A 13,771-nucleotide genomic window follows, 5' to 3' on the forward strand; every position below is an offset into this window, starting at 1 on the left:
CCTGCCTCTGCCTCCCAAGTGCTGGGATTAAAGGCGTGCACCACCACACCCGGCTTTAAAAGTTTTTCATGTCAAAAAAATATCATTATCTAATTTGGTGTCACTCTTTATGAAACATCCTAATACAACGATTTTGTTTTATCATTCAATTATCCAACTTTAACCAATTGCCAATTATCCTTCAAAGCAAAAGAAAGAGTACGAAATTTTAACTTTTAATATAACTTTTATATACAATTCTTATTTATGTGTTTAAATTATATAATAATTTAAATAATTGTATTTAAATTTATATATTTATATTTTAAAAGGAATTAAAATTCTTCTAGTCCAGAAAATTCATGTAGTCAATGGGGAAATTAAAACTAAAATGGCTTTTCCTTTCTTGAGAAGAGAAATGCATCTCTGTCCTGAGCATCGTTTGTGATCCTGAGATTGTGAACTGCCTTTCCATTACCCTAATGGAAAATGAGTACAGCCCTTAATCTTTAACCCATAACCTGTAACCCACCCGTAATCTTTAACCCTCAGAGAACTATGTAATGATCCAAAGCCCAGGAAGGTCAAAATAATTGCTTTCACAAAACAGAAGCAACCCAAGTTATAAATAGATAGGAAGCCATGTATAAACTAATCCATCTTCATCAGGACATATTGCCATAGCTACTCAGCTGAAGAACAGGGATTATTGCCAGTTGTCTGCCATTTAGAATGGATCATGGGGATATGGGGCGGGGTTCATGCCACTGGCAGTATCTTATGAGGAGAATTATTTCATTAATCAGAAAACATGGAGGTGGATGGTGTTGGTGGAAGATGAAATTCTGAAATAAAAATGTGCTATGAATAAAATGAATAAATGGGAAATTCACATTATATAAAACTATGCTCTCATGCTGCAAATGTCACTTAAGTTACCACAGCACATCTCCTGTTCCTCATTAATTCAGCTTTTTCCCTCCCACGCTGGCTGTCCACTTACCCTAGTTGTTTTTACTTTGTTTCCAGAGGAACAGCTCCATCCTTTGCGATCTGGAAGGACTTTACACTCCTCTCCCTCCAGACATGGCTGCATATGACACCACCACTTTTGTTCCACTATGGATGCTATGAGGAGAGAGTAAAATTAAACTCAATATCTCTATTTAGGACTCAAGGGGCAAAATCACTGATCTAATTAATATGCACTGTATTTTCAAGAATTTTCTCATATGTATATGTTTTATATGGTACCCTATTTCGAGATAAGGCTTCTCTGTGTAGCCCTGGCTATCCTAGAACTCGCTCTGTAGATCAGGCTGGCCTCAAACTTACAGTGATCCCCCTCCCTCTGTCTCCCAAGTACTAGGATAAAAGGCATGTGCCACCACACCAGACTATTTTACCACAATGAGAACAACTAACATGGGATATATTGGGATTATATTATACATAAATATTAATAAATCTCTAGATTTTTCAACAGAAAGTAATAACTATACTCACAATGTTGAAAAATGTATCAAGTGAAACCAGAAACTTCATCTGACTGATATATTGAGAGACCTTGCACTGATTTATATAAATACATAATAAAGTATACTCATGTCTGGATGAATCAATATCTTAACGTCAATGAAATTCTCCCCATGAGCAATCTAAAAATCAGGAGAGTGTTAGTAGACTTCATATGTTTTTTTTTTCTTTTCTTATTGTAAACAGTAATTTCTTCACAAGGAATAGGCCACATAACAAATTACTGTTTACTATGCAGCAATTAATAGCCTCATACAAAGATTTATAATCTACTATAATAATATGAACAATCCAACAAAGAAACCATTATTTATATTCATCTCCATTGAAGTCATCTAATGTGAATTTTATCTTCAGCCAATCATTCGTGTACACGGTGTTGAGTTGTTTTGGTTTTTTCTCTCTCTCTTTTTCTTAAACTCTGTTCACAGCTTTTGAACATACATTACTCCACCATTCTTAGCCATCTTGCTTTTCCCAGGTAATTTCTGAATCTCCTATCTACTCATCTACCAGTAAATCTACATTTCATGGCAACAATATCAGAAGCACACTGACTGACTGAAACCTCGTTATAATGCTTTTGAAACTGAATTACACGAGCCATGAGTCACTTTTGCTAGAGGTATTCACACACACACACCCCAAATGCCCCCGAATAGCTTCCTTTCTGCCACATGATTTACAGTGCTATCCCCTTGGAGTGACTCTAGCAGACAGCATTATAGTGGGGTTCCGATTCCAACCACGCTATTCCAAAGAGCAATGGAAGAGGCCGCACCATCCACACAAGACGGAGCAGCTCGGGTGGTGCCCGCCACCTGCCCAGGGAAGCAGGAACACTTGACTGTTTGGGACCGTTCTTCTATCTTGTTCTTATTACAGCATCTGTGCAGCGCCACCACCTCGCAAGTCCCAGTTCTAACATGGTGAGCTGTGCAGACAGAAACAAGAGACGGAACAACTTTGAGAAGCTTTGGACACATCATGGTTTTCATTAAAAACAAATCAACTATAGCTTTAGAGTAGATCTGCCATGCACGGAACCGGAAATACAAAGATGTCGACTCCATAATGCAGGTTTGATTTCTTTTCTAAACGTGCAGAGACCATTTCCATCAGTAAATGCTTGATGAAACAGAGACAATCAGTGACTAGATTAGAATGAGCTGTTATATAGTCTCAGATACAGAGGCAACCTGTCTTGCCATAAAAAGATCTTTATTTGTGTATTTCATACCTTTCTATTCAATGTGTTAATCACAAGAACATAAACCCCTGGATGTGGCGCCCTGCAGCAGGCTTGTTAAAGCCAATTGCACACTCCCCGAAGTGCGGTATAACAATTGTGACCCTTTTCAGGAGACGGGGGGGGGGGGGGGGCTTTGGCAGGGGACACCCTCTTGGGAAGAAGTAACATTGTGTGAACCCTGCATTCTCAGAATTTTTAGCCCTGTTTCCCTGGAAATAAACTAATTGGAGAAGTCTGAAAGTGTCAGTGCTTTCCTATGTGTTCCAGCCAATGTCAGGGCCCACAATCACCCCTCTTTCCATTTCGCCTGAGGAGACAACTGCCACCAAACGGCAGTAACTGCAGGCAGAACGTGGATGGATTACATCTGGAAGCCAGCCACTTGGAAAGCCAGTCTCATAAGCTGCCGGGCTCCCATAACCATTTTTCTAACCTCCAAGTAAGATGACCCGCAGAGCTTTGGGGATGATTGAAAACTCTGAAGCTCATGACATGCTTTGAAAGGACTCTAGTTTGTCTACACCAGGACTGCTTTCTCCCCACATCTCTTCTTCAGCATACTGTCCTTTCTGTGGAACAATAAATCACCAAGTTTCATCTCCTAAGATAAAAGGCAGCTTTGAAAAATTAAGCATGTATCTACTGAAAAAGCATGCTTTCAGAAAATGTTAATGGAACATTGAAATAGAAATTTAAATAGGTAAGTGGGAAATCTGACATAGTCTAATGTTGTAAACACTCTGAACGTCCTCTTCCCATAAATAAGATCAGCACAACGTGCATTTATATTAACTTGTCTGTTAGAAATGAGCAACGGAATTGGCAGTAACTCAGGTAAGGTAACTTGCTTAAGCTTTTCTGAAGGAAAAAAATCGCATAGGCATAATTTCTTATCCCTCTATGTGAGATCAAGAAACTGCGGTGATGTACACCTTTGACGGGCACTTGTCAGAACAGTCAAGAAGCAGGTGCAGTCTCCCACACCACAGATATTTGTGTTACTATGGATACCAATGGGATACGCTTTCTCTGTCTGATTCAACCGCATGTATTTAAACAGAAGCTAAAATAAACAAGACACAGACTTTTGAACCCACTCTCTTCTGCTCTTTAAAGTATTCTCTTAGTTAAGCACGAGTCACTCGCTCTTAACTTCCCCAAACCACTATGTTTTCTGGTATAATATTCAATTTATAGTGCCTGCTGTACTGTACTTGGTGACAGTTTAAATGAGTGAAGACTACGTATCACAAATTCTCTGAGAACTGGATATATAATGAAAACGACAGGACAAAGTCTTTTCCTGTCCTCAGAGAGCTTATATTGCTGTGGAGAAGACAGATAATAAACACTCAAGTAAATTATACAGAAAGTAAATATTTGAAGAAAATCCAGTGGAGAGATTGAGAGTCATTGAGCAGGGAAAGAACTCTCATCTATATTTGAACATTTCAGGGCATTCTCTACTGTGAATGTGCCCTGAATGCAGACTGGATTCTAAGAAGGAAGCATCGTTATGAAGATCTAGATAAGGAAAGCGAACAAAGAAAAGAAAGGCAATGGCTTGTTTCAGAAACTGGGGCATGTTCTGCCATGCTGACAATATGGTTGGTGTGGCTGGGAGGCCAGGAGTGAACAAGGGAGAGGTTGAGGGGAATGATTCAGAAATGTAGCACTCATGTGATGGCTAAGAAGAGATTAACTACTTCTTTCTTGAGAAGGGAAAGTCTTTGGATGGGATAGGCCTCCTCTTGCTCAGGCAGCTCTGTGGTGACTGAGGGGAGAAAGATGAAAGGGAGTAGAAATCTGTGACCATGTGGCTCTAGGAGACTAACAGCTAAGAACTAAAGAACCAAGAGTAGATGGCTGACTGCTACTGAGATGAGGAGAACCAGCAGGTAAGGGATGTACCAATGGAGAACTTAATCATGAGCTGAGCAATTAGAAGCTGGTAGTTTGCAGGGCTGTGGTGGGTCATGGCTTTAATCCCAGCACTCAGGAGGTAGAGGCAGGCATATCTCCAGATTCAAGGCCAGCCTGGTTTATGGAGTGAGCTCCAGAACAGCCAGGGCTACAAACAGAAAACCTGTCTCGGAAAACAAAAATAAGAAAATAGTTGATGGGTCTAATAGAGAAGGCCTGGAAAGGGACATGGTTGGCAGGAGAGGAGTGTAGATAGAGGAACATTATATTTGTCTTGGACCTGGTAAGTGTGAGGCATAGAGAGCAATCATGGTTACAGTTATAAATGAGAGAATTATTTATGAAGTGGAGTTTGGAGGAAGGAGTTGGGCCGTAAGCATGAACCTGAGAGTTCCAAATCTATAGGTTGAATGGAAAGCTGAAACTCAATGGGTCTATTGTAGGGAAATGGCACACAGATTAGAAGAGGGAAGAAATGAATGTTGGACATGGATCGAGGATGTGGAAGGCAGCGGGGCTAGAGTAGCCAGCGCAGCAAAGGAAATGCACATAGGACAGAAGCACTGAAGAGCAAAGAATAAAATGTGCCTGAAAGGAAGGATTGATCAGTGTCGTCAGACCTGCTGAAAATCCAATTAAGTGAAAGGAAGTAATTGTCCATTTAGAAAGTAATAGACCAGCAATCACTAAGGCAATCCCAAGCAAAGAGTATATATTTTCAACAAAGACATCAAGAATTCATGAAGGGAAAAGGCAGTACTTTCAATAAATGGTATTGTGACACCCGAGTGTCTAGAAAATAAAATTACACCCTTTCTTTACACTACAAAGGAAAAGCAACACAAAACACACCCAAGACTTAAATGCAGGTCCCGGAAGTACAAAATTCTTAGAGTAAAACTTAGGAGGAGAATGTCTATGGCATTGGTCTGAGAGTGATTTGTTTTTTAGATATAACTTCAAAAGCACAGACAACAAAAGCAAAGATAAAATGATAGATTAGAGCAAATTAAAAAAAAAAACAACAAATGTGCCAAAATACACTCAAAAGAGAAAAAGCCCATTGATTAGACATAAAAGGTGATAGTAATAAATTTAAAAGGCTGCTAATAACAAATACTTAATATACAAAATATGCAAGGAGACCAAACAACTCAAAAGCAAGAAATCAACCTAATTTAAAATAGACCAGAAAATAAAGATTTATCAAGAAAGGGTGTAGTAATAGCTAACAGGTATATGAAAAATACTAAATATCCTTAATTACTAGTGTGATATAAGTCAGAACCACAATGTAGAACAGTTACTATCAAAAGCAAATGCTGCAAGGCGTTAGCATATAGAAGAGAATATTTGTTTACTGTCAACTTCTGTAAATGGTTCCACCCAGTATTAACAGTATGAGGGAACCTCAGAACCAAAAACTATTGTATGATCTAACAATCCCAATGTAACTGTACATTCAAAGAGAACGAAGTTCATATGCTGGAGAAAATTCTGTGCTCTTAAGTTCATGATAGCTTTATTGACACTGGCCAAGAAACGGAATCAATCTTAGTATCAGTGGGTGAACAGATAAGGAAAATATTTGATATTTATATATACATAAAAGGATATTTTTGATATAAAATAATGAAATACTACCGACATTTTTACAACATTGATGAAACTCCAGAATATTGCATCTTTAAAGGAGGAAGCCAGGCACAAAATATAGATATTATATGATTTCATTAACATGTATAATATGAAAAAGTTTAACTCAGAGTCTGAGGATGTAAGTAACCACACATTAAAACTGGTACAACAAGTGATGTTTGTCAAGGGATACAAAATTTTGCAACATTGTGATTATAACTATATATTACATCATTTAAAATGTCTAAGAGGATAAATTTTACATTCGATTTCACAAAAAGTACACGAGAAAATTCATGTAATAATTGATTCAATGCACCAATTATCAAATATGCTTATTTTAAAATATTGGAGTATATAAAACAAATGCAGACAATTTTGTCAATTAAAATGAAAAGAATAAGTGTAGTAGATAAAACAAACATTGAAGTCATAGTAGTTAGATTCAAATCTAAGCTCCTTTCTGTAGCTGTTTTATCTAAAGCAAGTCATGCATGAGGTCCAGACAATAGTTTTCTTCATCTACATTAGAAATATTATCTACAAAAGATTAGTAAAAGAATGAAAAGAAGCAATGTTTAGAACATTGCTGATCCTAGAGTAGACAGTTCTATAAGTTCTATTATCACAATGAGAGTAGTCAAGTACTGACTACTTGGACTAAGCACAAATCATATTTAAAGGTAGGAGGAAAACAAAAGCATACCGGACACAAATACTGCGAACAACGGGAGTTAAGACTGTAGAGGGAATAATAAAAATGTCTTTTGAAACGGTTTTCTGTGAAGGGAGAAGGGAATAGAGCAATAGAGGGAAGGACTGTGAAACCAGCCAAATTTTGTAAATGAATGCTAAAAAAAGCACTCTTGTTTGCTGGCCATTCTACTGGGGAGAGAGAAAACGACAGCACAAGAAGGAAGTGGGCAATTGAAAAAGAATTGCCTCATGAAGGAAAGTCACATACGTGTGACGATGGAGACGTAATCCACATTAGCCAAACTGAAGGTGAAAGATGTTGGTCCTGATATGGGCCAGGGTGAATATGTTGAACAATGTGAAACTGAGGTCCTTAAATACCCAATTGATTCTACTCTTTCTATGAAGTAAGAGTTTTTTATTTTTTATTTTTTTTAGAAGAAAAAGGTACACATGAAGCAGATATCTGTGGAAGAAGAAATAGCAATAGGAGCATGGCAGGAACTTAGCATATATCCATGGTTACACGCAGAGAACACGATGAATGAAAAGTACCCAAGTTTACAGATTAGGTGGGGCAAAAGATCCGTGTGATCATAGATTCTTTGGGTCACTGGAATTTTGATAATGTTTTAGGAAAACAGAGATGTACTGCAGCAGGCTACCCTATACAGCTCCCCGGATGTCTTTCGCAGGAAGGAAGAACCATTTCATCACCAAGGAATTCTGACATCTTTCACTTCACACAAGAGGAGTCTTTTCTTTGGAAAAGAAGAGAGAAGTGAAAGTGTATCACCCTCTTGGAAGGAGCATGGCAATATAGGGAGGGTGAACTTTTGTAGGTAAGTGCTTTCAATAGCTAGAGGGGCTGAGGCAGCTAGGAACCTATGCTTTGCATGGGGAGAAGCAGAGCCAGAAATTGATGGGAAAGGAGGCATTAGTATTACATAAAAAGTTAGAAGGTTTATGAAGGCCATCTATGTGTTGGAGAAGGAGGACAAGAAGGAGGAGGAGGAGGAGGAGGAGGAGGAATGATGGAACAGAGAAACTAAGGGAATGCCATGGATCTTTCAGGGTAGTAACCAATGCAATGCTGAATGGGCTTTGGTTGGTCACAGAGAAAACTGGTCCTGAAAGGTCTTTAATTGGGACATTAAGGGGTAGCTGGGAGATCATGGCAGCTCCTGATTATATGGGCCATGCATGAATGAAGAGATCAAGCCTGAGATGGGAGTAGAGATATATAGACCATCATGGGGAGGATCCTCAGAAGAGTTGGAAGTTTTAAAATCAGATTTAGAGGGGTTTTGCCAGTGAGAAATACTCTTTATTTTTGCTACTGTTTGAGTGGTCAAGAGTACCTGGCGTTATCCCCACCATTTACACTGTAAGAGTCGGGGGTGTTAGAAAGGAAGATCCAGTCACCAGGATCAGGATCTAAGGAGAAAACTGAAGATGGAGGTGAGATTTACAAAGGTCCTATGAGCAAAGGTTGTAGAGTGTGCCTGGTTAGTTATAAGGATGGCTACAAGTCCAGAGAGGAGATGTGAAGCAATAGGGAGGAAGGCTGGGTGGGTGGTGATGGACCTGCCTAACATCAATTCAAAGGAGATGAGTTTAATGAGGTTCTCAGGAGAGCCCATCAACTATAACCAGAATAGCTGGCTAGGATAGTTTGAGTTTAAACAGCATCTAAGCTGCTCAAGAAAAGCATTGTCTTGTGCTGTGTTTCCTGGGGACCAAGTTTATACAGAAAGTAAAAAGAGTATTTAATATCTAAGGAGGTAGGCAGGTGTTGAGTACTTTAGAAATGAAGCCAGGTCTGTTAAATGTTAAAGAGGAAGATACTTCAGTAAAAACGATTTGAGATAGAAGATATGAATTCCTCTTGTGCTTTCTTATGTCTGCTGGTGAAAAGCTTCTAGCTAACCTGGGAATATTTCCATCAGTGTCAAGACATGATGGGGTTGATAAGATGGTGGTCTAACCTGGGAACATGTCCATTAGTGTGAAGACATGGTGGAGTTAATGAGAGGGTGGCATATAAATAACGTCATTCTGCTAGAGCTGCCCTAGAAAATGCCCTCAGGTTTGGCCAGCACCTGAGAGCAGGTAATGCACTGTGAAGTGATGCTGTATAAAGTCTGTGGCAAAATGGGTGCATGGATGAAGGTCTTAAGTGAAATGAGCAGTGGTGGTATTTCACAAGAAACAGATTATCTATGGCAAAAGGGGGGCTTGCTGAAGGTCAGGAAGGGCAATAAGACAATTATTGAAGATTTATCAAAAATCTTTAAGGATGGTTTACTTTTTACCAGAGAGCCTCATCAGGGGGGTATAACAGGCTGACCAGAGAAAAGGGCTAAGAGGATAAGAGAATCAGCAGAGGAGACAGTCTCTAAGTCAGTGAAATGAGAAGAGGCAGAAATATTTAAGATACAGTTTAGAGCTACCTGGATAGCAGGGGTGATGGGGCAGGTGGGATTTTTTTTATTTTTATTTTTGGTTTTCTCATCTAAAATATCTCAATGATCTCTATAGTAGATGTCAGTCTCCATGAATAGCAGGAAGATATTCTGAAGTCTGAAAATTAATATGCTAATATTAATAGGGGTGCCTCAAGAACTTAAAGAGCCTCTCTTTTACTAAATTGGGGCATGTTAGTGGGATATTTGGTATCTGCAGTTAGTGTAAATATTAACTCTTTTGTCCTATGCTGTCATAAGGGCCCAGGTAAGGGTCATGAATTCTGCCTGTTATAAATTAGGAGGAGAGATATTCTGGGTTTCAGGGGCATGGCTATCAGTGACAGTGACACTGTGCCATCAATGACAGTGACATTGCCTGCAGTTAGATGGAGTTCTTTAAAGAAGAACCTAACAATACAGCAGTTAGGGGCCTCAGCAGTATGAGTATCTGACAGAATACTGAAAGACTTAAAGAGGATCAATACTGTTGGATAAATTGGAGTCCTCTGGAAGACTAAAATCTACTGGAGTGAACACAGCTAGGCTGACATGTTACAGCACTGGATGATGACTGGGGGGTATTGTTGTATGAAAATTTTGTGTATCTACTGAATATCAGAGAGAGAGGGAAGGATGGAGGGAGAAGTCGAGAAAGGAGAGAGAAAAGAAGAGAGAAATGAAGCTAATTAAAAAGGAAGAGTATGCTGAGGTAACACAAGGAGATTATGATAGCTGGGAACATTAAAGTTGAATAGAGTTTGAGGGCTTCTAGCTTTAAGAGGGGCATGTCTCCATAGAACTGACAAAGGAAACCAAAGACTAAGTTCTGAGAGGAGTATATAAATGAGGTGGAAGTTTCAGAGGGATCTAAGAGTCCTACTGCAGGAGTAGTCACAGAGGACTCTTTAAACTTAGGGAAGGAGAGTTCAGTAGGATAGAAGGGATCCAGAGGCTCTTTAAAAGGACCATGAATAGCTTAATAAAGGGGATGTTCTAAGACACTGAAGTTATGCCCTCTAAGGGCAGAAGGTCCTGCTTAGTTTGGAGAGGAGATATGCCCTGGATCAGCATGTTTAAATTTTCGGTATGCTAGAGGAAGAGTGAATCAGGGTGTGGCCAAAGTAAGTTTCTTGGGAGGAGGCATTTGGGAGTGAGAAGACACTCAGTATCCTTGGATAGCCAAAATGTTAAGTAGGGTGGTATGTTATAGAGAAAGGTCATAAGACACACTGGTTTAGCAATGAAACAAAGGACCTGAAAGTTTAGAGATGAGGGATATGTCAGAATACCTAGGCAAAAACTGTTCAGATCTAGATGGGCAGGACTTTAATAGCCCAAGTGTTCTGGCTAGTTTTGTGTCAACTTGACACAAGCTGGAGTTAACACAGAGAAAGGAGCTTCAGTAGAGGAAATGCCTCCATGAGATCCAGCTGCAAGGCATTTTCTCAATTAGTGATCAAGGTGGGAGGTCCCCTTGTGGGTGGTGCTATCTCTGGGCTGGTAGTCTTGGTTCTATAAGAGAGCAGGCTGAGCAAGCCAGGGGAAGCAAGCCAGTAAAGAACATCCCCCCATGGCCTCTGTATCAGCTACTGTTTCCTGACCTGCTTGAGTTCCAGTCCTGACTTCTTTCAGTGATGAACAGCAGTATGTAAGTGTAAACCTAATAAACCCTTTCCTCCTCAACTTGCTTCTTGGTCATGATGTGTTGTCCAGGAATAGAAACCCTGACTAAGACACCAAGCAAATGCAGAGATGTTTTGGCAAGCTGTGGCAAGAGTAATAAAAGACATTGTTTTGGAGATTCAAGACAGCGATGGGCATAGAGTGTGTAAGGGCTGAGACCGTCACGTGACTAGGAATCATAGCTAGGCACATCAGGCGGGGGTCTTGGATTAGGCAATTAGAGTTCTCTGTATTTTTGACATCCAGAATGAAAGTGTGTTAAAAAAAATGTTTTTGAGATTCCTCATAATTTAAAAGTCAAATGTACCACTCTTAGGAGAGCAGTGGCAATTATCCAGAGGAATCTTGCAACCGGATCGTGCTGTTGGAGTTCATAATGCATTTTAGCTTAACAGAACTTTCGAATTCCAGAGTCCACAAGTTTCTGAAGAGACATGCTTTGCTGATTAGTTTTATTCCAACTTGACACAGACTATAGTTTTTTTGGGAATAAGAGCTTCCAATTGAGAAACTGTCTCTGTAGTAGTGGGCTATATGCAAGTTTGTAGAAAGTTTCCTCAATTAATGATTAATATAGGAGGGCCCAGCACATTGTAAACGGGTACCATTCCTAGGCTGGTAGTCCTAGATGCAATTTTTAAAAAGCTGAGAAAGCCGTGAGCAAGCCAGCAAGGACATTACAATACTCCAGGTGAAATAAATCCTTTCTTCTTCAAACTAAATTTAGTCTTCGTGTTTTATCACAGCAATAGATAACCTAACCAAGACACAGGCCAAAGGAAAGTCCCTAGACATCTTGGAGGTCTACTGATCTATGGCAGAAAGGGAAGATGAGAAAAGAGTACTTTTCCTAAGAAAGAGGCAGGCCAAAAGGAAAGGGTAGGGGGGTATCACCATCAACCAGTGATGCTGCTGAAGGTCAAGTCAAGAGGGAGAGGAACATCTAAAGGAAGGGGTACCTACAATATGATTAGGGTAATTTCTCCACCTAGAATTCGCTTTCCTGAGGAATCTACATGGTGGAGAGTCAAAAAGAAAGAGCTTCTGAAAGAGAGTTAAGACCTTCAAGCTCACCCAAGGACTAATTGGCAAGTGATTTTTGCAGTGAAGCGATGCTCCCATCAGAGTTGTTCAAGGAGTGAGGAATACAGGGTTTGGCAGAGGACTTGAAGAGAGGACTTCCCACAGGAAGACCCATACCTTGACCCCTCCCCCATATGGATCTTCAAGTATTGGTGAGGAGAAAAGGAATGAGGAACCCAGTATTAGCACAGGCTTTATTTTGAAAACAATGGTGCAGAAGGGTCTCTAGTGGAGGATCCAGAGCCTGTCATCCATATTGTAGGGGGTGCCATCCCTGGGCTATTGATTCTGTGTGAATAGCTAAGCAAGCTATGAAGGGCAAGTCAATAATTTGAACCTGTTGGGGGGTGGTATTTATACAGAAGGAAAGGGACAATGAAAACACAAACTGGAATTTTCTTCTTTTGAACTATGGACAGCCATTGTGAGGCATAGCTGGGGGAGGTAGGTATGTAGTAGACTAAAGAATATCATGTGACCATGGTCGGCCATTACTGGGGTCAGTAGGGCAGGTAGAGAAGAAACACAAAGAACTACAGGTGGCTAAATAATGCTGAGAGTGGGAGAAATGTTCTTCCCCAGTATCAAATGGTCAACCCTGAAAACATACAAATAACATTATACAGCCTGAGCAAATTGTACTTGTGTATGTAGGGGTGGATAGATAGATGGTAGATAATGAATAGACATACATAGACAAATGATAGGTAGATAGATAGATAGATAGATAGATAGATAGATAGATAGAAAATAGATAGATAGATAGATAGATAGATAGATAGATAGATAGATAGATGATAGATGATCTTTCATTCAAAAGGAATTGACCTTTCTTCCTCTTTCAATATTCTCCTGAATGCTGAGAAATAAAACCTGTAAAGTGAGATATCTAAAAATGGGGGAAACATCTAGAATAACTTAATTCACCTTAATATGGGATGTGTTTGCAAATGTATAAATTCTTTTCTATGTGTCTTAATTTCCCATTAAGATAACCAACGTCTTAGAGAAAAAGACTAATTTTTCATGTACACAGCTCAGTATGCGGTACATGCTCAACAAATAGAAAATAAGCAATTTACGAAGGTAGAACTAGTGCCTGTGGTTTTCCCCTGAAAGGTTAATGAGATAGTAGAAAAATTCAGACAGCATTCTCTATGTAGATTCAGACAAAGCTCAGGATCATCTAATCTAATCAAATATTAAGACTTTCCAAATTAATAAAATAGGCTTCATGGAAATCATTTAGCATCATATGAAAATGATGCAAGCTTTCTTTCTTTCTTTCTTGCTTGCTTGCTTGCTTGCTTGCTTGCTTGCTTGCATTTTTTTTTTTTTTTTTTTTCTGAGAATGGGTTTCTCTGTGTAGCCCTGGCTGACTTGGAACTCACGCTGTAAGCAGGGGTGACCTTGAACACAGAAATGTTCCTGAGGTTAAAGGTGTGTGCCACAACTGCCTGGGCTCTAATTCTCTTTTTAAAAAACGTATGTGTGAGCCAGGTATGGTGGCACA

General features: G+C 39.5%; 1 protein-coding gene across 4 annotated transcripts in view; it reads right to left on the reverse strand.

Annotated features, from left to right (window-relative positions):
• Tafa2 (TAFA chemokine like family member 2) overlaps positions 1-13,771 on the reverse strand; it is a 465,253-nt gene that overhangs the window by 33,037 nt on the left and 418,445 nt on the right. For all 4 annotated transcript variants that reach the window (XR_003844525.1, XM_021204972.2, XM_029542620.1 and 1 more), the window contains exons 3-4: positions 2,297-2,449; positions 983-1,107 (exon numbers count right to left, since the gene is read on the reverse strand). Coding sequence is in view for 3 of the 4 variants with exons in the window: in XM_021204972.2 (XP_021060631.1) it covers positions 983-1,107; positions 2,297-2,449 (278 nt within the window). In the remaining variant the exon portion in view is untranslated. The remainder of the gene's footprint in view (positions 1-982; positions 1,108-2,296; positions 2,450-13,771) is intronic.

The sequence above is a fragment of the Mus pahari genome, chromosome 9 (genome assembly GCF_900095145.1).
Source record: "Mus pahari chromosome 9, PAHARI_EIJ_v1.1, whole genome shotgun sequence".
NCBI classification, from domain to species: Eukaryota; Metazoa; Chordata; class Mammalia; order Rodentia; family Muridae; genus Mus; species Mus pahari.